Genomic DNA, 24,899 nt, shown 5'->3' on the forward strand with positions numbered 1-24,899 from the left:
ACGTCCCCCATGTCCCCATGTCCCCATGCCCCTAATGGCCCTGTCCCCCCATGTCCCCCCGTGTCTCCGTCCCTGTGTCACTATCCCCATGGCCCCTCATGTCCCTCTGTCCTCATGTCCCCCCATGGGCCTATGTCCCCATTTCCCGCCCCCTGTGTCCCCAGATGTGCAGCGCCTGCCCACTGGCGGGCCCCTGCCCACCCTCCCTGGCCGTGGGAGACGGGCAGACCCTGCCTGAGCGGGGAGACATTCTCCCCCAGCCTCCCCCGGCCCCCCCAGATCTTGGGGCGTCGAGCGGGGGGCCCCGCCCTCCCCTCTATTTTCGGCGTGCGTATCTCTTTAAGACGGCCGCCATCGTTGTGGCGGGCGAGGAGGCCACGCGGGCTGTGCGCATGCGCAGAAGGAGGGCGGGGAAGGGGAAGAACGGGTGCGGCCGGAAATTCGTCATCCGCCGTGGCCGGAAGTTGCGCACGTCGCGGCCGGAAGCCGGCGGGGCGGGCGCTGGAGGGTTCGAGAAGCGGCCGGAGGCGGCGGCGGGCGCCGGGGCGGCCCCGCCATGGTGGATTACAGCGTGTGGGACCACATTGAGGTCTCGGACGACGAGGACGAAACTCACCCCAACATCGACACCGCCAGCCTCTTCCGATGGCGGCATCAGGTGAGGCCCGCGCCCGCCTCCCCCCCCCACCGGGCAGGCCCGTTCCCATGGCGACCGGCCCCGGGACCCCCCTGGGGAGGAGGGGGAGGGGGGCGCTTATTGCCATGGCAACCAGCTGCAAGGACACCCCCCCATGGGGAGGCGGGGGGGGGTTCCCTTATTGCTATGGCTGCTGGCTGCAGGGACCCCCATGGGGAGGGGGCTTCCCTATTGCCATGGGGACCAGGTCTAGGGACCCCAGGAGGGGGGTGGTGGGCTCTTGCTGCCATGGTAACCAGTTGTAGGGGTCCCTGCGGTGGGGGGGGGACGGGGGAATCCCCTGTTGCAATGGCGACCGGCTCCTGGGGGGCCCCCATGGCGGGGGGTTCCCCTTATTGCCCTGGCAACCAGCTGCAGGGACCCCTGGGGGGGGTGTGTGTGTATGTGTGTGTCTCCCCTGTCGCCATGGCGACATGACCGGTCCAGGGACCCCCCCTCATGGGTGGGTGGCAGGGTCCCCTGTTCCCACGGCAAGCAGCTCCAGGGACCGCCCCCCCCCCCCCCCCATGGTGGGGGTTCCCCCATCCCCATAATGACCTGTTTCCCCCCCCTCCCAGGAACCCTCCCCATTGTTGGGGGGGGGGGGGCGGGACACACCCTCTCCTGTTCCCATGGTGACCAGCTGTGGGGACCCCCACCATGGGGCAGTGGGGCTCCCCCATTTCCATGGCAACCAGCCCCCCCCCCCAGGTTCCTGGGGTATCCCCATTCCCCTGGGGGCTCCCCGTGGGGGGGCACAGCCCCTCCCTGTTCCCACTGGGGGCTGCTCTTGGGGGGTGCCCCACACTCCCCCAGACCCCCCCCGTCTCTCCCCACACTGGGGCTGGCGGATGAGGCTGGGCTCCCATAACCCCTCCCAGCTTCTCCCAGGGGGTTTCTCCCAGTTTGGGGGGGTGGTAAATGGGAGGGGGGGCTGTGTGTGGCCCCACGCTCTCTGGAACTGGAGCCTACTGGATCCTCAGGGACTTGGAAGCTGTGGAATTCTGGAGTCGGCCCCGATTTGGCCGAGGGAGGGAACGAAGCTGCTGCCTGAGCTCTTCCCAACCAAAACTGTGTGAAATAACTTGATTTTTTTTCTCTATTTTTTCTCTAAATTCCACTGTTTTGGGGGCATTGGTCTGCCCTCATAGTGGCTTCACCCTATTCCACAGGGATAACAGACCCAGGAGAGCGCATCCGGCTTCCCGGAGCATGGCTAACGAGGGGAGAGAGTTAACGATGCCCCTTCCGGCATCTCTCCTGATGTGATTCCCATCCTGTGGCTTTTCAGGCTCGCGTGGAGCGGATGGAGCAATTCCAGAAGGAAAAAGAAGAGCTGGATAAAGGATGCAGGGAATGCAAACGGAAACTCGCCGAATGCCAGAAGAAAATGAAGGAGCTGGAAGTGGGGGATCCGGAAAGCGGGAAAGGGGAGTTGGAAAAACTCCAAGCCGAAGCCCAGCAGCTGAGGAACGAAGAGAAAAGCTGGGAGAATAAATTGGAGGAGCTGAAAAAGAAGGAGAAAAACATGCCCTGGAACGTCGACACCCTCAGCAAAGATGGTTTCAGCAAGGTGGGTTTGGGGGAGCCCCCCCCTGCTTTGTGGCCCCCCCCTCCCCAGGTCAGCAGGGGGGGACGCTCACCTCCTTCTGCTCCCCCCAGAGCGTTTTCAACGTCAAACCGGAGGAGAAGGAAGAAACGGAAGAACAGAAAGAGAAAAAACACAAAACTTTCGTGGAGAGATACGAGAAGCAGATCAAACACTTCGGTGAGTGCTGGGGGCGGGGGGGGGAGTTTTGGGAGGGGGGGCGGGCTGGTAACCCCTTCCTGGAGGGGGGGGGCATCAAGCGGGGAACTCCCCCCTCTGTTGCCGCTGGCTCCGTTTGACGATTTAATCTATTTTTCATCCGATTTTGGGTTTTTTTGTTTTTTTTTTTTTTTCCCTGCTCACCCTGCCGCGGCCGAGCTTCGTTAATCGCCATAGGGGGGAGAGGGTTTAATTAAACCATGGGATGAATCCCTTCCCCCCCCCCCCCCACCTCCTCCCTTTCCTCTTTTTTTTGTACTGAGGAGATTTAGAGGCCGTTCTTTTTTTTTTTTTTTTTTTAATGAGTGGGGGGAAAAAGAAAAAAAATAATATAAATAATCCTCTGCTAAACTGGGGCTGCCCTGCTTTGAAGGGATGCTGCGGCGCTGGGACGACAGCCAGAAATATCTCTCGGATAACCCGCACCTCGTTTGCGAGGAGACGGCTAATTACTTAGTCATCTGGTGCATCGATCTGGAGGTGGAAGAGGTGAGAGAAAAGACGAGGGGGTGCGGGGGGGGCACGGATAGAAACCAGTCCCTCTTACTGCTTTGGGTTGTGTCCTCCTCCTCCCTTCACCGGGCCTTTCCGCCGCGGGTCGATTTGCTTTTTTTTCTGCTGGAAATCCGCGAATCGGGGAATTAATGGCGGAATCGGTGAATCGTGGAATCACGAGAATCCGGATTTGAGGGATTTGATGGCCACCGTTTTTCTTTTCCCCCCCCCATCCCGTCGTTGGTGGGGTCGTAGCGATACAGGCTCCACCTTCCCGAAGTGCGCCTGGAAAAAAAAAAAAAAACAGGCAGGGAATTTGAAATCCCGGCTTTCCCGGTTTCCCCACACCAAGAAAAAAAACAACCCTAAACCAGCCCCTCTGGAAGGTTTCCAAAAGGCTCCGTAAATTTCTCAGAGGGAGAGGGGAAGTCCCCAGGAAAAAGAAGCGGGGGAATGGTGGAATTAGTGAATCACGGAATCGCGACAAACGTCTTTATCCGCTCCGTCGGCGTCGGGGATTTGTCCCATCGGCTCCTTCGGGGACTTGGAATGGGAGAAAAGACCTTTCCGACCATCAAGTCCCATCCAACCCCCTTTCCGCCGCGGGTGGATTTGCTTTTTTGGTCAAAAATCCGAGAATCAGGGAATTAGTTGCGGAATTGTGGAATCAGGGAATTGTGAAATCATAGAATCAGAGAATCCTTGAGGTTGGAAAAGACCCTTAAGGTCGTCAAATCCCCTCGTTAACCTAAATTACACCACCATAACCTGCTCCGAGGGGAAGTGTTGCTCCGTCCCCAGCAGCTCCGAGTCCCAGCGTTCCCTCTCCCACCCAAAGCCCTCATTGTCTTTATCCGCTCCGTGGGCATCGGGGACTTGTCCCATCGGCTCCTTCGGGGACTTGGAATGGGAGAAAAGACCCTTAAAGTCGTCAAGTCCCCTCGTTAAGCTAAAAATTCCCAGCTCCGGCGCTAATCCGTGTCCCCAGGCACCACCTCTCCGCGTCCCCCTCCGGCGATGGCGGCTCTTCCCTGGGCAGCCCTTTGGGGGCAGGAATTATTCCCGATTTCCCACCTAACCCCCCCGCCGGGCACAACCACAGCCCGTTTCCTCTCCCCCCATGGCTCGGGAGAAGGGATTTCCCCCCTCCCTTCCTTGGGGTCTCCAGCCCCTTCCGGAGGCACGAGCCCCCCCCCAAAACCCTGCCGAGCGGGAGACGGCGGGATCACGGAATGGTTTGGGCTGGGAAGGGACCTTTAAACGCCACCCAGTGCCCCCCCCTCCCCTGGCCCCGGGCAGGGACACACCCACCCCAGGGCCCCGTCCAAGCTGGGGTGGCCCCAGGGATGGGGCACCCCCCACCTCTCTGGGCAACCCGGGGAGGGGGGGTCACCACCCACAAATTCCTTCTAATATCTCAAATTTTTTCCAATGTCTCCCCCAAATCCCCACTTTTTCCATTTAAAACCACCCCCCCTCGTCCCGTTGCCCCCCTCCCCAATCAAGAGTCGTCCCCCCCCAGCTTTCCCGGAGCCCCCCCCCCCCATTTAAGCCCCCCCTGCAGCAGGGCAGCTCCAGCCCTCACGTGCCCCCCCAACCCTGGGATGAGCTCCGCCCTCCCCGACACAGGGAATGAGGACACGGGGGAATTTTGGGGGGATGAGCCCCCCCCCCGACACAGGGAATGAGGACACGGGGGAATTTTGGGGGGATGAGCCCCCCCCCGACGCAGGGAATGAGGACACGGGGGAATTTTGGGGGGATGAGCCCCCCCCCGACGCAGGGAACACAGAGGTGGGGGAATTTGGGGGATCAATCCCCTGACGCGAGGAGTGTGGAGACGGGGGAATTTTAGGGGGACGAGGTCCCCAACGCGGGGAACGTGGCGAGGGGTGAATTTGGGGGGGATCCTCACCTCCCTTTTTGCCCCCCCCCCCCCCCCCCCCCCCCCGGCAGAAACACGCCCTGATGGAGCAGGTCGCCCACCAGACCATCGTCATGCAGTTCATCCTGGAGCTGGCCAAGAGCCTGAAGGTGGATCCCAGGGCTTGTTTCAGGCAGTTTTTCACCAAAATTAAGGTGAGAACTGGGCTGGCCCCCCCCTTGCCCACCCCCATTTCTCTTCTTTCCTCCCTTTTTTCTCCCTTTCCCACCCGACACATGGGGTTTGGGCACCGCAGCTGCCTGGGGGGCAGGAGATGCAGCCGGGTGGGCCCCCAGGCTGGATTTTGGGGGGGAGAAAAGGGGGTATAGGGGGAAGTGAAGGCCCCCCCCCCCTCTCCTCCCACCTCTCCCCTCCCTTTCCCCCCCCTCTCCCCCCCCTTTCTCCCCCTTTCCCCCCCGACACGTGGGGATTGGCCACTGCATCTGCTTGGGGGGCAGGAGATGCAGCCGGATGGCCCCCCAGGCTGGATTTTGGGGGGAGAAAAGGGGGTATAGGGGGATGCAAAGGCCCCCCCTCTCCTGCCCGCCACTTCCCCCCCCCCTTTCCCCCGCCTTTCCCCCCCGACATGTGGGGTTTGGCCACTGCATCTGCTTGGGGGGCAGGAGATGCAGCCGGATGGCCCCCCAGGCTGGATTTTGGGGGGAGAAAAGGGGGTATAGGGGGATGCAAAGGCCCCCCCCCTCCCGCCCGCCTCTTCCCCCCCCCCCTTTCCCCTACCTTTTCCCCCCCGACACGTGGGGTTTGGGCACTGCGGCTGCCTGGGGCGCAGGAGATGCAGCCGGATGGCCCCTCAGGCTGGATTTTGGGGGGGGAGAAAAGGGGGTATAGGGGGATGTGAAGGCCCCCCTCTCCCCCCCCCCCCTCCCCCTTTCCCCCGCCTTTCCCCCCCGACACATGGGGTTTGGGCACTGCGGCTGCCTGGGGGGCAGGAGATGCAGCCAGATGGGCCCCCAGGCTGGATTTTTTGGGGGGCAAAGGGGGTGTAGGGGCATGCGAAGCCCCTCCGTGACACACCCCCCCCCCCCTTTTTGCCCGCAGACGGCCGACCAGCAGTACATGGAGGGTTTCAACGACGAGCTGGAAGCCTTCAAAGAGCGGGTGCGGGGGCGAGCCAAGGTGCGCATCGAGAAGGCGATGAAGGAATACGAGGAAGAGGAGCGGCAGAAACGCCTGGGCCCCGGCGGGCTGGACCCCGTGGAGGTCTACGAGTCCCTCCCGCCTGTGAGTTTTACCCCCCCCCCCTCCCCCTTCAAGGTTTGTTTTTTTTTTTTAGAGGGGAGAAAACGGCAAAATTGGGTTTTCTCATGTGCGTCGTCGTCGTGTCCCCCCCCCCCCCCCACCTTTTTTTCTTCGGCCTCGCAGGAGCTGCAGAAATGCTTTGACGTAAAAGACGTTCAGATGTTGCAAGACACCATCAGCAAAATGGATCCCACCGTGAGTATTTGATCCCGTTCTCGGGACCCCCGGCATATTGATTCCATCACCCGATTTCCCCCCCCGCCTCCCCCCTCCCCCCCCCCCCAGGAAGGGGATTTGGGGAAAAAGAAGGAAAAACCCCCAAACTCCCGAGGGTGGAAATATAAAAATTCCCTTTTCCCAAGCGTTAGGAGGGAAAGCAGCCCTGCGGCGCCCAAACCGGGGCAGGATTTATCCCCCCCCCAGGGGGGCATGGAATGGGGGGGGCATTCCCCAGTCTGGCAGAGTGGGCAGTGACCACCCCCCCACCCCCCCCGCCCCGAGCCTTGTGTTGTGTGTCCCCGCAGCCTTTAGCCGTGTCGTCCCCACCTTTAGCTGTGGTGTCCCCCCCCCTTGGCCATGTGTGTCCCCCCCTCCTTGGCCATGTGTGTGTCCCCCCCCCCGCCTTTAGCCATGTGTCCCCTCCTCAAGCCTTGTCCCCCATCCCTGAGCCTTGTGTGCCCCCGCACTTTATCTGTGTGTGTCCCCCCCCCCTTTCTGTGAGCCTCGTGTGTCCCCCCTGCCCCTGAGCCGTGTGTGTGTCCCCCCCGCCTTTAGCTGTGTGTCCCCCCCGAGCCATGTCCCCTCCCGTCCCCAAGCTTCATGTCCTCCCCGAGCCATCACCCCTCTCCTGATCCTTGTGTCCCCCCGAGCCTTGTCCCCCTGTCCTTGAGCCATGTGTCCCCCCTCGTCCCCGAGCCGTGTCCCCCCCACCTTTCACCGTGTGTCCCCCCCCTCCCCGAGCCGTGTCCTCCCCTCCCCAAGCCTCATGTCCCCCCGAGCCTTGTCCCCCTGTCCCCAAGCCTCATGTGTGTCCCACTCAGCCGTGTCCCCCGCTCCCCTACCCTCGTGTCCCCCCCCCCCCCCAAGCTGTGTCCCCCCCCTCCCCGAGCTTCATGTCTCCCCCCTGAGCCTCATGTCCCCCTCTGAGCCTTGTGTTGTCCCCCCGGCTTTAGCCGTGTCTCGTCGTCCCCCTTTAGCCGTGTGTCCCCCCGGTCCTGAGCCGCGTGTCCCCCCCCCACACTGAGCCGTGTCCCCCCCCCCCTCGCAGGAGGCCAAGTACCACATGCAGCGCTGCATCGATTCGGGGCTCTGGGTCCCCAACGCCAAAGGGGGGGAAGCGGCCGAGAAAGGGGGGGGCGGCGGCGGCGAAGCCCTTTACGAAGAAATCAAGAAGGAAAACGGCGACGAGGAGAAAGGAACCGCGTGAGCTGAGGGGTGGGGGGGGGGGAGCCAGGGCGGGGGGGGGCACGGGGAGGGGGGGGCAAAGGTGTAAACCTTCGCAAATGGTGTAAAGCTTAAAAAAAAAATATATATGCGTCAAGCAAAAAAAAAAAATGTGTCAAGCGTAAAAAAAAAAAAAAAAAAAGCAGAAAGCGTAAAAACGGAGGCGTCACGGGGTCTCGCCCCCCACCCCTTGTGGCCCCCCCACCCCTTGTGCCCCCCCCCGAAGCTTTTGACACCGTAGAGACTTTTGGGGAAGGTCCCTGTGCTGCTCGTGTGTGTCCCCCCCCCTGCCCCGGCCCTGGGGGGTCATGGAGGGGGCTGTTGTGGTGAATAAAGAGATTGAAAAAGTGGGGGGGGGGGAGGGGGGGATGTGGCGGGGGGATTTGGGGACAATTTTGTTGGGGGGGCAGGGAGTGGCAGTGACAATGCAGAGTCCCCCGCCATGGGTGAAAAGGGGGTGGGGGCACCCTGGGGGGGGGGGGGGGGAAGGGAGGGTTCAAACCACCCCTGGGGGGGGATTTGGGGTGCCCCCTCCCCCCCTCAGGTGGGGCCAGCTGTGCCCGCGGCTCCATCCAGATGTGCCCCCCCAGTTTGAATCCAGCTGTGCTCCCAGTTGCACTGTGCCCCCATCCAGAATGGGCCCCGGTTTGGATCCAGCTGTTGCCCCCCCCAGGCCCCCTTCCTGGTTTGGATCCAGCTGTGCCCCCCCGATCCAGCTGTGCTTCCTCCAGTCCTGCTTTAAGTCCAGATGTGTCCCGATCCAGCTGTTTCCCTGGTCTGAATCGAGCTGTTTCCCTGGTTTGGATCCACCTGTGCCCACCCCCAATCCAGCTGTGCCCCCCCCCACATCGAGGTTTGGGTCCAGGTGTGCCCCCGATCCAGCTGTTTCCCTGGTCTGGGTCCAGCTGTGGCCCCGTGGTCCAGCTGTGGCCCCCGATCCAGGTTGGGGTCCAGCTGTGCCCCCATGATGCGGCTGTTTCCCTGCTCTGAATCCAGCTGTGCCCCCATCCAGCTCTTTCCCTGCCCTGGATCCAGCTGTGGCCTCCCAGCCCCACCCCCCAGTTTGGATCCAGCTGTGGGCCCCCCAATCCAGCTGTTGCCCTGCGACCCAGGTTTGGGTTCAGATGTGCCCCCGATTCAGCTGTTTCCATGGTCTGAATCCAGCTGTTCCCTGGTTTGGATCCAGATGTGCCCCCGATCCAGCTGTTTCCCTGGTTTGGATGCAGATGTGCCCCCGATCCAGCTGTTTCCCCAGTTTGGACCCAGCTGTGTGCCCCCAAGTCCCACCCCCCAGTTTGGATCCAGCTGTGCCCCCTCCGATCCCGGTTTGGGTCCAGATGGGCCCCCATCCAGCTGTTTCCCTGTTCTGGATCCAGCTGTGCCCCCCCCAGGCCCCGCCCCCTGCTCCGGAGCCAGCTCACAGCCCCGCCCTCTCCCCTCTCGCCCTCAGGCCCCGCCCCCTGCCCGCTCCGCAGCCAATAGCCGTTGCCGCCGGGTCCTCGCCGGGGGCGGGGTCTCGCCGGCGCCCCGCCCATAGGGCGCAGGCGTGTGGGCGTGGCGGCAGCGGGCCAATGGCAGCGCGCGTCTCTGGCGGCCAATGGGAAGCGGCGGCTCTGCCGGGCGGAGGGAGTCGGAGTGGCGGCCGGGCCGGCGGTGGACGGGGCCCGGTACGGGCTGGGGGGGGGAATGTGGGGCAACTGGGGGATGTGTGGGGCCGGAGGCGGGGTGTGGGGCCGGGGGGCGGGGCCGGGGGGCGGGACACGGCGGCTGGGGGCGCTGGAATGGGGGGTCGGGGCCTGCAGAGGGTGTCGGGGCCTGTGGGGTCAGGGTGTGTGGGGCTGGGGGAGATCAGGATATGTGGGGCAGGGGGTCAGGATATGCGGGGTGAGATGTCAAGATATGTCGGACTGGGAGGCTCTGGGGTGGAGGTGTCAGGATGTGTGGGGCTAGGAGTCTCTGGGGAGGGGGTCATCAGGATATGTAGGGCTGGGTCCTGCGGGATGTGGGGCTGTGTGGGTCAGGATATGTGGGGCTGGTGGGCTTCAGAATATGTGGGGCTGGAGGCTCTGGGGATTAGGATATGTGGGGCTGAGGGGGTTCAGGATATGTGGGGCTGGGGGATGTAGAAGGTTAGGATATGTGGGGCTGGGGGAGCATGGATATGTGGGGCTGGGGGGGTCTGGATATATGGGGCTGGAGTCTCTGGGGCATGGGGTTGGGAGGTGGGGTGGAAAAAACCCTCTGAGAGCCTGAAATGGGACAAAGTCCATCCCTGAGTCCAGATGTGGGGCGGGGGGGGCCTCGGCATGGCCAGATGTGGGGCAGGTGTGGGGGGGAAATTTTTGGGATCGGGGGGTTGCAAAGTGGCTCGTAACTTATTTCTCTTCCCCCTCCCTCGCTAGGCCTGAGCTCGGAACGAGCGACACCCCTGGGGTGGAAGAAACCCCCACGGCGCAGCCCCACAGCGGAGGGGGGGAAATTGGGAAGGTTTGTGCCCCACGGCCTCGGCTTCGCCCCCCCCTGCCCCGCAGCAGCAGGGGGGAAGGTGGGGTCCTGCTCCACCCCACCTCCTCCTCCACGCCGTGGGGGTTTCTTTTTATTTTGAGAGGTCCCCTGGGACTTCGGGGGGTCCCCGGAGGTCCAGGACGTGTCCCCAGCACCTGCCCCCCAGCTCTGGGCTGTCCCTTGGGGTGTCCTTGAGGGCGCTGGGGGGTCCGCTGGGACTCTGGGGGGGTCCCCATGGACTTTGGGGTGTCCTCTTGGCTCCGGGACATGTCTCCAGCACCTGCCTTCCGGCTCTGGGGGGGGGTCTCCATGGACTTTGTGGGGGTCCCCTGGGACTTCGGGGGTCCCCTTGGCTCTGGGACATGTCCCCAGCACCTTCCCCCCAGATCTGGTGGGGGGGGGGTCCCCTGGGGCTCTGGGAGGGTCCCCATGGACTTTGGGGGGGTCCCTGGGGCTCTGGGACGTGTCCCCAGCACCGTCCCCTCAGCTCTGGGGGGGGTCCCTGGGACTTTGGGGGCGTCCCCTTGGCTCTGGGACATGCCCCTAGCACCTTCCCGCGGGAGGGCCTTTTATCCCCCCCCCCCGTCCTTTTTTCACCTTCCCCCCCCCCATCCCAAATTAATCCCTTTGGGAGCTCAGGCACCGCCTTACGCTTCCCCCAGTTGCCCAACTGGGAGAGACTGGTGTCGCGGCTCCTTGTGCTGTAGTTTTTATGTATTTTTATATATTTTATGTGGGGTTTTTTTTTGCCCCTCCAGGTTGCGGGGAGGGGGGGGGCACCGGAGGGGGCCGCTGCCATGTCTCTGTGCCACTGCGCGGTGAAGCACGGCGACGCGGAGGCCGATGGCTGCCGTTTTGCCGGCGGCACCGGCACCGGAGTGAAGGTTTTCCTGCACTGGAGCGGGGAGGAGGAGCGGGAGCGATGCCAAACCTACACCTGCGGCACCCTCAGCGCCGAGGAAATCTGCATCGACCTCTCCCGCAGGATCGGTGAGTGACGGAAACGCCCCCCGCCCCGGCTTTTCCCTAAAATCCGTGGAAAAATTCCCTCTTTCCCAATCGCCGCCGCCGCGGTGGCCGGTTAGCCGGGAAATCGGGGGTTTTGGGGTGGTTGGGAAGCGGCGTTTTGCCCGATAACTGGGTGGTAACGAAGCCTTCCCAATGGAATTTGGGCATTCCCGGCGGAATTTGGGCAATTCCCCGTGGAATTTGGGCAATTCCTGTTGGAATTTTGGCCTTCCCAGTGGAATTTGGGCCTTCCGAGTGGAAGATGGGCATTCCCAATGGAATTTGGGCCTTCCCGGTAGAATTTTGGGCGTTCCCAATGGAATTTGGGCAATTCCCAATTTTGGGATTTCCTGGATTTTGGGCCTTCCACCCGGAACATGGGCCTTCCTGGCAGAATTCGGGCAATTGCCAGCAGAATTTGGGCCTTCCTGGTGGAATTTGTGCAATTCCCAGCAGAATTTGTGCAATTCCCAGTGGAGTTTGGGCCTTCCAAGCGGAAGATGGGCAATTCCCGGTGAAATTTGGGCCTTCCCAGCAGAATTTGGGCAATTCCCGGCAGAACTTGGGCAATTCCCGGCGAAATTTGGGCCTTCCCGTCAGAATTTGGGCAGGAGGAGGAGGAGGGAGGCCCGCGCTGCCAGCAAAATGGCGGCGGTGGGAAGAAACGGGGTGAAAAAAAGGTGTTTTTTGTCCCGTTGACCGAATTTTGGGTTTTTTTTTGTTTTGTTTTTTTTCTTCTCTCCGCAGGCATCACCCCGCTCTGCTACAGCCTCTTCGCCCTCTTCGACCCCCGCAGCCGCGTCTGGCTGCCCCCCAACCACCTCTTCCGAATCGGCAAGGACACCGACCGCAGCCTGCTTTTCCGCATGAGGTGAGGCCCCGTCCTTCTCCTCCCGCCGTTTTGAGGGCGGAATCCTTGCGGATCCGCCAAGCTCCTCTCATTTGTGGCGACGTCTGGGTTTTATCGACACCTTTGCGAGATAATCGTGTCCCCTGGGGGTGACCGAGACAGCAATCTTGAGGATTTCCCCTAAAAAACGTGGTCACTGGCCATTTTATCCGGGCTTTTTCCACCTGGTTTTGCTAGAACTTGGTTTTCTTGCGGCTTTTTCTTCCATTTTTTGGAGCTGGATCCTGCGGATCTGCCGAGCTCCTCTTATTTCTGGCGACGTCCAGCTTTTATCAACACCTTTGTGAGATATTCCTGTCCCTGGGGGGTGACGGGGACGTCGATCTTGAGGATTTCCCCCCAAAAATGTGGCCGCTGGCCATTTTATCTGAGCTTTTTCCACCTGGTTTTGTTGGACTTCGGTTTTCTTGATGCTTTTCCTTCTGTTTTTGGGGTGGAATTCTTGTGGATCTGCCAAGCTTCCTCTCATTCATGGCGACGTCTGGGTTTTATCGACACCTTTGCGAGATAATTGTGTCCCCCAGGGGGTGACGGGGACAGCAATCTTGAAGATTTCCCCCAAAAACCTGGCCGCTGGCCATTTCATTCCACCTTTTTCCGCTTTTTGGGGGGCTTTGGTTTTGTTGGTGCTTTTTTCCCTTCCATTTTTGGGGCGGAAGCCTGTGGATCCGCCGAGCTTCCTCTTATTTGTGGCGACGTCTGGTTTTTATCGACACCTTTGCGAGATAATTGTGTCCCCCGGGGCGTGACGGGGACGGCGATCTTGAGGATTTCCATCCAAAAACGTGGCCGCTGGCCATTTCATTCCACCTTTTTCTGGCTTTTTTTGAGGGTTTTGGTTTTGTTGCTGCTTTTTTTTTTTGATTTTTTTCATTTTTGGGGCCGAATTCTGCGGCTCAGCTGAGGCTCCCGTATCGAAGCTGTGCTGGTGGGGACGTATTCGGCAGCTGGTTGTAAAAACAGGGCGGAAGGAACTGAAAGGAACCGGTTTTGGGGGCAGGAAGAGGTCGCTTCCCCTTCGCCTCTCCGCATCAGAATCATTGCCTTCTGATCAGATCACATTTTTGGCGGATGTGGCCGGTTTTGGGGTCAGCAGTGGAGTTTCGAGAAGTTTGGCTCTTAAAAGGAGCGGATTTACGGGTGAAAAAACACCTCGAGAAGCTCCAGGGTGGCTGCTGGAGCCGAATTTGGCTTCAGAGGCAAACCCGGGGCGTCCTTTTTGGCCCCCCTGGGTGGAAGGAGCAGATTTGTGGGTGAAGCAACACCTCGAGGAGCTCCAAGGTGGCCGCTGGACCCCAGTTTGGCTTCAGAGGCAAACCCAAGGGGTCCTTTTTGGCCACCTTTTTGGCCCCCCTGGGCGGAAGGAGCTGATTTATGGGTGAAAAAAACACCTTGAGGAGCTCCAGGACATCCTTTTTGGCCACCCCGGGTGGAAGGAGCCGATTTATGGGTGTAAAATCACCTCGAGGAGCTCCAGGGCGTCCTTTTTGGCCCCCCTGGGTGGAAGGAGCAGATTTGTGGGTGAAGCAACACCTCGAGGAGCTCCAAGGTGGCCGCTGGACCCCAGTTTGGCTTCAGAGGCAAACCCAAGGGGTCCTTTTTGGCCACCTTTTTGGCCCCCCTGGGCGGAAGGAGCTGATTTATGGGTGAAAAAAACACCTTGAGGAGCTCCAGGACATCCTTTTTGGCCACCCCGGGTGGAAGGAGCCGATTTATGGGTGTAAAATCACCTCGAGGAGCTCCAGGGCGTCCTTTTTGGCCCCCCTGGGTGGAAGGAGCAGATTTGTGGGTGAAGCAACACCTCGAGGAGCTCCAAGGTGGCCGCTGGACCCCAGTTTGGCTTCAGAGGCAAACCCAAGGGGTCCTTTTTGGCCACCTTTTTGGCCCCCCTGGGCGGAAGGAGCTGATTTATGGGTGAAAAAAACACCTTGAGGAGCTCCAGGACATCCTTTTTGGCCACCCCGGGTGGAAGGAGCCGATTTATGGGTGTAAAATCACCTCGAGGAGCTCCAGGGCGTCCTTTTTGGCCCCCCTGGGTGGAAGGAGCAGATTTGTGGGTGAAGCAACACCTCGAGGAGCTCCAAGGTGGCCGCTGGACCCCAGTTTGGCTTCAGAGGCAAACCCAAGGGGTCCTTTTTGGCCACCTTTTTGGCCCCCCTGGGCGGAAGGAGCTGATTTATGGGTGAAAAAAACACCTTGAGGAGCTCCAGGACATCCTTTTTGGCCACCCCGGGTGGAAGGAGCCGATTTATGGGTGTAAAATCACCTCGAGGAGCTCCAGGGCGGCCTTTTTGGCCCCCCTGGGTGGAAGGAGCTGATTTGTGGGTGAAGCAACACCTCGAGGAGCTCCAAGGTGGCCGCTGGACCCCAGTTTGGCTTCAGAGGCAAACCCAAGGGGTCCTTTTTGGCCACCTTTTTGGCCCCCCTGGGCGGAAGGAGCTGATTTATGGGTGAAAAAAACACCTTGAGGAGCTCCAGGACATCCTTTTTGGCCACCCCGGGTGGAAGGAGCCGATTTATGGGTGTAAAATCACCTCGAGGAGCTCCAGGGTGGCCTTTTTGGCCCCCCTGGGTGGAAGGAGCCGATTTACAGGTGAAGAAACACCTCGAGGAGCTCCAAGGTGGCTGCTGGACCCCAGTTTGGCTTCAGAGGCAAACCCAAGGGGTCCTTTTTGGCCATCTTTTTGGCCACCTTTTTGGCCCCCCTGGGCGGAAGGAGCTGATTTATGGGTGAAAAAAACACCTTGAGGAGCTCCAGGACATCTTTTTTGGCCACCCTGGGTGGAAGGAGCAGATTTACAGGTGAAAAAACACCTCAAGGAGCTCCAGGGCAACCACTGGACCTGAGTTTGGCTTTAGAGGCATCATTTTTGGCCATCCTGAGCGGCAGGAGCCGATTTATGGGTGTAAAATCACCCCGAGGAGCTCCAGGACGGCTCTCTCCTCCTCCTCCTCCTCCTCTTCCTCTCCAGGTACTACTTTCGGAATTGGCACGGGATGAACGACAAGGAACCGGCCGTTTATCGCAACGTGCCCCGAGCCAGCGATTCCCCCGACGAGAAGCTGCACGGAGGAGCTTTGCTCGACAAATCCTCCTTCGAGTATCTCTTTGAGCAGGTACCGAACAGGGCGGGCCCAGAGGCTCGGTCGCACCCGGAATCATGGAAACCTGGGGCGTTTTTCTTGATCCAACCAGATTCGGCTCGGCCCTGGCTGTCAGGAGCTGGTTTTTCCAGCTGCGAGGGTTTTGTTTCGAGGACAAACGCAGCTGTAGTTTTGCCCTCGCAAAGCTTTTGTCCTCCTTGAAGCCTCCCCGGGAGGCCGGCAGCCACGTTTACAGGGATCCCGTTACGCTTTTAATATTAAAAAAAAAAAAAAAAAAAAAGAATAAGAAAAAGCACTCCGTAAGTCGGCACAGGGGTGTTTTTTCCCCGTTTCTCTAATTTCTTTTGCTTTAATAGGGAAAATTTGAATTCATCAATGACGTGGCCTCTTTGAAAGACCTCCAGAGCGAACAGGAGATCCAGAGGTTCAAGAACGAAAGCTTGGGCATGGCCGTGCTTCACCTCTCCCACATCGCCATCCGAAAAGGCATCTCCCTGGAGGAAGTGGCCCGAAAATACAGGTGACCGAGTGACCTCAGGGGACTTTCCGTCCTGCCCTGAGAGGACGGTGACGTGGATGGAGAATTGGCCCCAACGGCAGAGCTCCGAGGGTTGGGATTGGCGGCGTGGGGTCTGGTTGGTGGCCTGTGGCTAGTGGTGGTCCCCAGGGGTGCGGGCTGGGTCCGGTCTCGTTCAACACCTTCCTCAGTGACCTGGAGGAGGGGACAGCGGCGGTGGTGACACCAAACTGGGAGGAGTGGGTGACACACCAGAAGGCCCTGCCACCCTCCGGCAAGACCTGGGCAGGCTGGAGAGGAACCTCATGGAGTTCCTCATGGAGCGGGGGAAGAACCCCCCCCCCCCAGTGTGGGTTAGGGGTGACCTGCTGGAGAGAGAGCTGGGAGTCCTGGTGGACAACAGGTTGCCCACGAGCCAGCAATTGTCCAAGGAGGCCAGTGGTCTCCTGAGGTGGCCAGCAGGTGGAGGGAGGTCATCCTGCCCCTCTGCTCTGCCTTGGGGAGGCCACACCTGGAGCACTGGGTCCAGTTCTGGGCTCCCCAGTTCAGGAAAGAGCGGGGAACTGCTGGAGAGGGTCCGGCGGAGGCTGCGAGGATGATGAGGGGATGGAGCATCTCTCTGGTGAGGAAGGGCCGGGGGACCTGGGGCTGTTCAGCCTGGAGAAGAGAAGCCGGAGAGGGGCCCTCAGCAATATCTGTAGGGCGGGTGGCAAGAGGACGGGGCCAGGCTCCTTCCAGTGCATCCCAGTGAGCCTGGGACGGGTTTGGGTGATGGAAAGCTCGGCTGCGGCTCCTCCAGCCGAGCGTTTCGCTGGTGACGTCCCACGAGGTCTTGCCGCTGACGGCCTTGTTCCTTCCCCCTCCCCAGCTTCAAGGACTGCATCCCGCGTTCCTTCTACCGCCAGATCCAGCAAAACAACTACCTGACCAAATTCCGCATGAAGAACGTCTTCAAGAAATTCGTGCAGCGTTTCCAGCGGCACACGGTCAGCACGGGCAAGCTGACGGCGCAGGAAGTCATGTACAAATACCTGGCCACCTTGGAACACCTCGCGCCCCGCTTCGGCAGCGAGCTCTTCCCCGTCCTCTCCTTGGAGACCTCCTCCGAGGGGGAGAAAGCGCAGCTCTACGTCAACGGGGGACATTCGCAACCGGAGCACGGCCACCCGCTGCTCCCCAAGGACCCACCCGTCACCCACGAAGTCCTCGTCACCGGCACCAGCGGGATCCAGTGGCGGCCGGTGCCCGTAGAGGTAAATTGATGCTCGCGCTCCCCGCGGCCAGGCGGGAAGAGCCGTTCCCATCCAAATCCCATCCCAGACGGGATGCTCATGGTCCTGGGCTTTTCCTCAGGCTCTCTGGGGCAGCCCAAGTTCCTTTCCAGCTTATCCCAGTTTGACCAGTAGCCACCTCAGCCCGCCTCCTGGCGGTAGGAAGGGCTGGAATTAACACCTTTGTGTCCCCGTCTCTGCAGAGCGTCGAGAACTTTTCCCACCGGGGATATTTTGGGAGAAAGAGTAAAACCAAAGAGCTGGAGCCCAAGGGGCTGACTCAACCGGTGGAGCGGAACGAGGCGAAATGGGTCCATTTCTGCGATTTCCGGGAAATCACTCACATCGTCGTCAAGGATTGCAGGGTCAGCATCAACCGGCAGGACAACAAGTGCCTGGTGAGTGGGAATCGTTCTCTCTCATCCGCGTGGGAGCCCCTCGTTGCGCTCTGGAACCTGAGAGGAGGCAACGCTGGGAACAAGGAGGAAGTTTTTTTGGGGTTAATTCCAACGAGAAAGGGTTTTACGGTCTCCTCCTTTGGGCTGGCGGAGAAGAGAAGAAGGGCAAGGAAGCTGGAGAACAAGGAGAAAGGTCTGGAGAACTTCCGAGGAGCGGCTGAGGGAGCCGGGATTGTCCAGCCTGGAGAAAAGGAGGCCGAGGGGAGACGCAAGCATTCTCCGCAGCACAAAGCTGAACCCCCCGAGGGGGAGGGAAGGAATAAAAGGGAGGATCACCCGGCGCTGGGTGCGGGCCCTCGCAGGCAGCCAGGTTGCCCAAGCCTGCTGGCCAGCAGCCCAGCGAGCCGGGGAAGGCAGTGGCCTCCTCGGCGGTGGCTCTTCCTAGCCCCAAAACCCTCCGGAAATTGGGGGATGACGCCAAATTGGGTGGGGGGTGTCGATCTCCTGGAGGGGTAGGAATAGGAATGGTCTCCGGAGGGATGTGGCCAGGCTGGGAAAGGAGCTGGGGGTGTTGGTCGAAGGCCGCCTGAATACGAGCCAACAGTGTGCCCAGGTGGCCAAGGCGGCCACCAGCATGGCCTGTGTAAGGGCTAGTGCGGCCAGCAGGAGTGGGGCAGCGATCGCCCCCCCTGGACTCGACACTGGTGAGGCCCCACCTCCAATTCTGTGTTCATTTTTGGGTTCCCCTCAGGACAAGAAAGACCTGGAGGGGCCGGAGTGGGTCTGGAGAAGGGCAAGGAAGCTGGTGAGGGGGCTGGAGAGGAAGGAGAAGGGCCTGGAGAAGGAGGAGAAGGGCCTGGAGAAGGAGGAGAAGGGTCTGGAGAAGGAGGAGAAGGGCCTGGAGAAGGAGGAGAAGGGCCTGGAGAAGGAGGAGAAGGGCCTGGAGAAGGAGGAGAAGGGCCTGGAGAAGGAGGAGAAGGGCCTGGAGAAGGAGGAGAAGGGCCTGGAGAAGGAGGAGAAGGGCCTGGAGAAGGAGGAGAAGGGCCTGGAGAAGGAGGAGAAGGGCCTGGAGAAGGAGGAGAAGGGCCTGGAGAAGGAGGAGAAGGGCCTGGAGAAGGAGGAGAAGGGCCTGGAGAAGGAGGAGAAGGGCCTGGAGAAGGAGGAGAAGGGCCTGGAGAAGGAGGAGAAGGGCCTGGAGAAGTTCTGGGGGACTGGGGGTGTCCAGCCCAGAGAAAAGGAGGCCGAGGGGAGACCCCGGCGCTCTCTACACCCCCCTGGAAGGAGGTTGTGGTGAGGTGGGGGGCGGTCGGTCTCTTCTCCCAAGCGATGGGATGAGAGGAAACGGCCTCAAGTTGTGCCAGGGGAGGTTTAGGATGGAGATTGGGAAGAATTCCTTCAGCCAAAGGGTTGGGAAGCGTCGGGACAGGCCGCCCGGGGCAGTGGTGGAGTCGCCATCCCCGGAGGGGATTTGGGCAGGACGCGGTGCTGAGGGACATGGGTCAGGGGTGGCTGGGGCAGGGTTGGGGTGAACGGTTGGACTCCGTGATCTTAAGGGTCTTTTCCAACCGAGAATTTCCAGGCTGGAATTCCAAATAAGCCGCGGAGCCGGGATGCGGCGGGTGAGGTTCTCGCGCGCTCCCCTGGCCGCTTGCCTCCAGGGCGGAGGGAGCCAGGACGGGTTTTGCCAGGAGCGGGAAGGGCACTTCCCACTAAAAATCCACCTCTTTTGCTCAGAGGGTGGAGGAAAACGGGGCAGATCCTCCCCGCCACGCTGCCGGAGACAGCCAGGGGAGCTCAAGGTGCTGGGAGGCGATCTCCGGCACGCTTCCCTTCCCCAAAAATCCCCAGTTCCCAGCACCGTTACCAGGTAGCTCAAGGCACTGGCCAACTGTTTGGCCATGGTGATTTTCCAGCCCACGGTGACCCGGCCTTTCTCTTTCCTCCGCAGCACGTCCAGATGATTTCCAACCTTGAAAATTCCACGATGGGTGGGTTTTAGGGCTGTTCTTCCTCCAGCCGGATGTTTTTTTCACCCTGATTTTCCTCCTTCCTCTCCCCAGGAGGTGCTTCTCCCGTCTCCCGAGAGCGCTCTCTCCCTCGTCTCGCTGGTGGACGGGTATTTCCGTCTCACCGCCGACTCCAGCCACTACCTGTGTCACGAAGTGGCGCCGCCGCGGCTCGTCATGAGCATCTTGAACGGCATCCACGGGCCCATGCAGTGAGTGCCTTCTTCCCGACAAGGGGCTTCGAGGAATCTGCGGCAATTTATTGTCGTTCCGACAATTTATTCCTTCACCCCGTGAACCCTCCCCAACCCGGGAAAGGGGAACTGGGGAAAACAAAGAAACCCAAGGGTTGAAATTATTTATATTTCGATAGAATAAGACTAAATAATTAACACTAATAACACTAAAGAGCTAATATTGATCCTGATACTGATGTAGAATATACGAGGATGATGCTCAGGGGGAAGCTGGGCGCTCCTGGAAAGTTTGGGATGCCGCGAGCACTGCAGCTTCGGGAGGAAGGGAAGGGCTCAGGGCTCCGGGAGCGGGACGAAGAGTTCTCAGGATGGCAGGAAAAATTCCTCAGCATCTAATTTCCATCTTAACGGGACGTTCGTGATATGAAATAATTCCAGTGGCCGGCGCCCGGGTCTCGCTCCTCCTCATCCTCACACCTGGGGAGCTCAAAAACACCGAGACCTTGAAACCCGCACCCCAGAGCTGGCTCTAAAGCGAATATTTTCACAAATTCCGACTTCTAAAAGTGCTGTTTTCCCAGCATAAAGAGAGAAATGTGGTGCCCAAACCAGGACCCGAGGGGGGATGCGCCGTGTCCTCGGGGCTGATCCCAAGCCGTTCCCTTTTTTTCCCTGCTGCCAGGGAGGAATTTGTTTTCGCCAAGCTGCGGCGGGAGGAGCAGGAGGAAGGGCTCTACATCATCCGCTGGAGCGTCCTTGATTTCAACCGGATGATCCTCTCCGTGGTGAAAAGGGGTCAACAACAGGTAAACGCAATTCCTGCTACGGCATTCCTGGGAACGGTGAGCTCTGGGAGGTGCTGGTTTTGTTAGGAATGAACTGGGCTGAGGTTTTCGGGGTGCCGGGGAGCTGCGAGGCCGGTCCTGACTCTCTCTTTTCCAGGCTCCCGGAGTGCAGGGACCCCTCAAGTACAGGCAATTCCGTATCCAGAAAAAAGGAAATTCCTTTGTGCTGGAAGGGTGGGACCGGGAATTTCCCACTTTGCGGGAACTCTTGGATGTCCTCAAGGGCTGCACCCTCAAGTCTGGTGACGAAAGCTTCACGGTGAAGAGATGCTGTCCGCCCAAACCGGGAGGTACGAGGATGGAACATCTTCCTCCCCCCGCTCCCCCAAGTCAGACTCGAGGAAGGAAAGCGGCCGGGGCCGAGGCCAGGGTTGGGCGGGGGGGGGGGGGCGTGTGTTTCTGGGGCTTTAAGGTCCGTCTGCCCCCTCCCCTTGCAGAGATCTCGGACCTGCTGATCGCGCGGAAGGTGAAGGACAGCGCGAAGCAGATCCTTAACCTCACCCAGCTCAGCTTCCACCAGATCCGCAAGAACGAGATCACTCAGGTTTGGCCCTTCCCAGGCAGTGGGTAAAGCCAGTGGGTGGAAGAAGCTGTTTTCCTGATCCGGGGGGGCGGGGGGCCAATGCTACCGCACCCCCGAGGCTGCTGGTGCAAAGAGGAGAGAGACGCGGAGCGGTTTTGGGGTTTATTTTGGCCTTTTCTTCCTTCCCTCTTCAAGGAGAGGAGGGAAAAGAGCCGTGCGGAGGCGGCGGGGTGCGGGCAGGAGGCAATTCCTTCCCTGCCGCCCCCAGCAGTGTGTGGAGGTGACGGAGAGGGAAGCGGGGAGAGGAGGATCGTGCGTAAAGGCTGAAAAATCCCCCCCCGCCCCAGGAGGGTCTGACACCCTCGTGCCTTCTCCGTCTGCCTGCAGCGAGCCCACCTGGGGCAGGGCACCCGCACCAACATCTACGATGGGGTGCTGACCGTCTGCGGCGCCGGCGGGGCCGAGGACGAAGCCGAATATTTCTCCACCGAGCAAAATAACAACAGCCGGGAGATGCACGTGGTCCTCAAAGTCCTGGATCCCAGTCACAGAGACATCGCCCTGGTGAGCCCACCACGGGATTTGGGGGTGTTGGGGGGGAGGAAAGGCTCAACAGGAGCCAGCAACGTGCGCTGGTAGACCGGAAAGCCACCGGCAACCCAGCAGCGTGGCCAGCAGGGAAGGAGGGGGGATTCTGTCCCTCTGCCTCCGTCTCTGGGGCCATGGGAAGGACACGGAGCTGTGGGAGCGGGGCCGGAGGAGGCCCCGGAGATGCTGGGAGGGCTGGAGCCCCTCTGCTGTGGGGCCGGGCTGAGCTGGGGGGGTTCAGCCTGGAGAAGAGAAGGCTCCGGGGAGACCTTGGAGCCCCTTCCAGTCCCTAAAGGGGCTCCGGGAAAGCTGGGAAGGGACTCTGGATCAGGGAGGGGAGCCGTGGGACGAAGGGGAAGGGTTTTAAGCTGAAAAAGGGGAGATTTTGGTTAGATATTAGAAGAAATTCTTGGCTGTGAGGGCGGTGAGCCCCTGGCCCAGGTTGCCCAGAGAAGCTGTGGCTGCCCCATCCCTGGAGGGGTCCAAGGCCAGGTTGGCCGAAGGGTTTTAAGCTGAAAAAGGGGAGATTTTGGTTAGATATTAGAAGAAATTGTTGCCTGCGAGGGTGGTGAAACACTGGCCCAGTTGCCCAGCTGCAACCAGTTTGCCCAGAGACGCGGCGGCTGCCCCATGGAAGACAAAGCCTTCAATAAAACCAGCTCCCAGATGCTGCGAGAGACCCCCCACACACACACACTCCTTCCTCACCCCCTCTCTCCCCGCAGGCGTTTTTCGAGACGGCCAGCCTGATGAGCCAAGTCTCCCACGTCCACTTGGCCTTCGTGCACGGAGTCTGCGTGCGAGGCTCCGAGAGTGAGTAATTTTTCCACAACCGACCTCCCCTTCCGCCGGAGCCTTTCCCTCGGCCGCCGCCACCTCCATCCCCGAGCTGATCGGCCGAAGCCTGAGGGAAATCTCTCCCCTTCTCCCCAGATATCATGGTGGAGGAGTTCGTGGAACACGGACCTCTGGACGTGCTGCTGAGGAAAGAGAAAGGCCGGGTCACCGTGGGCTGGAAAATCACCGTGGCCAAACAGTTGGCCAGTGCCTTGAGCTACCTGGTAACGGTGCTGGGAACTGGGGATTATTGGGGAAGGGAAGCGTGCCGGAGATCGCCTCCCAGCACCTTGAGCTCCCCTGGCTGTCTCCGGCAGCGTGGCGGGGAGGATCTGCCCCGTTTTCCTCCACCCTCTGAGCAAAAGAGGTGGATTTTTAGCGGGAAGTGCCCTTCCCGCTCCTGGCAAAACCCGTCCTGGCTCCCTCCGCCCTGGAGGCAAGCGGCCAGGGGAGCGCGCGAGAACCTCACCCGCCGCATCCCGGCTCCGCGGCTTATTTGGAATTCCAGCCTGGAAATTCTCGGTTGAAAAAGACCCTTAAGATCACGGAGTCCGACCGTTCACCCCAACCCTGCCCCAGCCACCCCTGACCCGCGTCCCTCAGCACCGCGTCCTGCCCAAATCCCCTCCGGGGATGGCGACTCCACCACTGCCCCGGGCGGCCTGTCCCGACGCTTCCCAACCCTTTGGCTGAAGGAATTCTTCCCAATCTCCATCCTAAACCTCACCTGGCACAACTTGAGGCCGTTTCCTCTCGTCCCATCGCTTGGGAGAAGAGACCGACCGCCCCCCACCTCACCACAACCTCCTTCCAGGGGGTTGTAGAGAGCGCCGGGGTCTCCCCTCGGCCTCCTTTTCTCTGGGCTGGACACCCCCAGTCCCCCAGAACTTCTCCAGACCCTTCTCCTTCTCCAGGCCCTTCTCCTCCTCCTTCTCCAGGCCCTTCTCCTTCCTCTCCAGCCCCCTCACCAGCTTCCTTGCCCTTCTCCAGACCCACTCCGGCCCCTCCAGGTCTTTCTTGTCCTGAGGGGAACCCAAAAATGAACACAGAATTGGAGGTGGGGCCTCACCAGTGTCGAGTCCAGGGGGGGCGATCGCTGCCCCACTCCTGCTGGCCGCACTAGCCCTTACACAGGCCATGCTGGTGGCCGCCTTGGCCACCTGGGCACGCTGTTGGCTCATATTCAGCCGGCCGTCGACCAACACCCCCAGCTCCTTTCCCAGCCTGGCCGCATCCCTCCGGAGATCCTTCCTACCCCTCCAGGAGATCGACACCCCCCACCCAATTTGGCATCATCCCCCAATTTCCGGAGGGTTTTGGGGCCGGGAAGAGCCGCCGCCGAGGAGGCCACTGCCTTCCCCGGCTCGCTGGGCTGCTGGCCAGCAGGCTTGGGCAACCTGGCTGCCCGCGAGGGCCCGCACCCAGCGCCGGGTGATCCTCCCTTTTATTCCTTCCTTCCCCCTCGGGGGATTCAGCTTCGGAATAACGAGCCGGGAAGGTGACGTGAGTAATTAAGAGCCAGGAGTCCTGCTTTTTGATATTTGGGTGTAATCCAGATGCTTCGTCTTATTCCCAGGCGTCTGCGGGAGTTTTTTTTTTTCCTGAGATTTCTTCCCCCTCTCGTGATTTTGTTTTTTTTTTGTTTTTTGTTTTTTTTTTTACCCCTGCAGGAGGATAAAAACCTGGTGCACGGCAACGTGTGCGCCAAAAACATCCTGCTGGCCAGAAAAGGGCTGGAAGACGGAGCCCTGCCTTTCGTCAAGCTCAGCGATCCCGGCATCAGCTTTACGGTGCTCTCTCGAGAAGGTACCGGCCTCATCCCGTGCTCGGACCCAGCAAGGCTTGACCCGGCCTTGTTCGGAGCTAAAATTGGCCGCTTTTTTCCCCCCCCTCCAGTAGCCCAGGTAGTTAATAAATCATAGAATCGTAGAACGTGTTGGGTTGGAAGGGCCCTCTAAAGGCCATCCAGTCCAACCCCCCTGCAGTCAGCAGGGACATCTTCAACTAGATGAGGTTGCTCAGAGCCTCATCCAGCCTGGCCTTGAATGTCTCCAGGGATGGAGCCTCCACCCCCTTTCTGGGCAACCTGGGCCAGTGTCTCACCACCCTCAGCGTAAAGAACTTCTTCTAATGTCTCATCTAAACCTCCCCTGCTCTGGTTTAAACTGTTGCCCCTCGTCCTATCGTTCCGTGCCCTTGCAAACAGTCCCTCCCCAGCTTTCCTGTAGGCCCCCTCCAGGGACTGGAAGGGGCTCCAAGGTCTCCCCGGAGCCTTCTCTTCTCCAGGCTGAACCCCCCCAACTCTCTCAGCCCGGCCCCACAGCAGAGGGGCTCCAGCCCTCGGATCATCTCCGTGGCCTCCTCTGGCCCCGCTCCAACAGGTCCATGTCCTTCTTGTGCTGGACGCGGTGGTCCAGGTGGGGTCTGACGAGAGCAGAGGGGCAGAATCCCCTCTCTGGATCTATGGCCACGGTTCTTCTGATGTGGCCCAGGATGCGATTGGCCTTCTGGGCTGTGAGTGCACATTGTCGGCTCATGCCCAGCTTCTCATCCACCAACACCCCCAAGTCCTTCTCCGCAGGGC

General features: G+C 60.5%; 2 protein-coding genes across 2 annotated transcripts in view; both read left to right on the forward strand.

The window, feature by feature from the left end:
• The first annotated feature begins 458 nt into the window (after positions 1 to 458).
• CDC37 (cell division cycle 37, HSP90 cochaperone) lies at positions 459 to 7,699 on the forward strand. The gene is made up of 8 exons (XM_074567125.1): positions 459 to 658; positions 1,968 to 2,249; positions 2,339 to 2,444; positions 2,857 to 2,972; positions 4,935 to 5,057; positions 5,962 to 6,144; positions 6,286 to 6,357; positions 7,430 to 7,699. Exons 1-8 carry the CDS (start codon positions 557 to 559, stop codon positions 7,586 to 7,588), a joined length of 1,143 nt encoding a protein of 380 aa, XP_074423226.1. The 5' UTR covers positions 459 to 556; the 3' UTR covers positions 7,589 to 7,699.
• Positions 7,700 to 9,187: 1,488 nt separating this feature from the next.
• Positions 9,188 to 24,899, forward strand: part of TYK2 (tyrosine kinase 2) — a 28,631-nt gene continuing 12,919 nt past the window's right edge. The window contains exons 1-16 of the mRNA XM_074567103.1: positions 9,188 to 9,272; positions 10,008 to 10,150; positions 10,869 to 11,100; positions 11,866 to 11,989; positions 15,001 to 15,145; positions 15,490 to 15,653; positions 16,519 to 16,903; positions 17,125 to 17,319; positions 19,380 to 19,537; positions 20,205 to 20,328; positions 20,465 to 20,657; positions 20,805 to 20,911; positions 21,278 to 21,454; positions 22,204 to 22,291; positions 22,412 to 22,539; positions 23,986 to 24,121. Of these exons, the coding sequence (XP_074423204.1) occupies positions 9,203 to 9,272; positions 10,008 to 10,150; positions 10,869 to 11,100; positions 11,866 to 11,989; positions 15,001 to 15,145; positions 15,490 to 15,653; positions 16,519 to 16,903; positions 17,125 to 17,319; positions 19,380 to 19,537; positions 20,205 to 20,328; positions 20,465 to 20,657; positions 20,805 to 20,911; positions 21,278 to 21,454; positions 22,204 to 22,291; positions 22,412 to 22,539; positions 23,986 to 24,121 (2,569 nt within the window). The 5' untranslated portion in view covers positions 9,188 to 9,202. The remainder of the gene's footprint in view (positions 9,273 to 10,007; positions 10,151 to 10,868; positions 11,101 to 11,865; positions 11,990 to 15,000; positions 15,146 to 15,489; positions 15,654 to 16,518; positions 16,904 to 17,124; positions 17,320 to 19,379; positions 19,538 to 20,204; positions 20,329 to 20,464; positions 20,658 to 20,804; positions 20,912 to 21,277; positions 21,455 to 22,203; positions 22,292 to 22,411; positions 22,540 to 23,985; positions 24,122 to 24,899) is intronic.

Source organism: Larus michahellis, chromosome 25 (genome assembly GCF_964199755.1).
Source record: "Larus michahellis chromosome 25, bLarMic1.1, whole genome shotgun sequence".
Lineage (NCBI taxonomy): Eukaryota > Metazoa > Chordata > Aves > Charadriiformes > Laridae > Larus > Larus michahellis.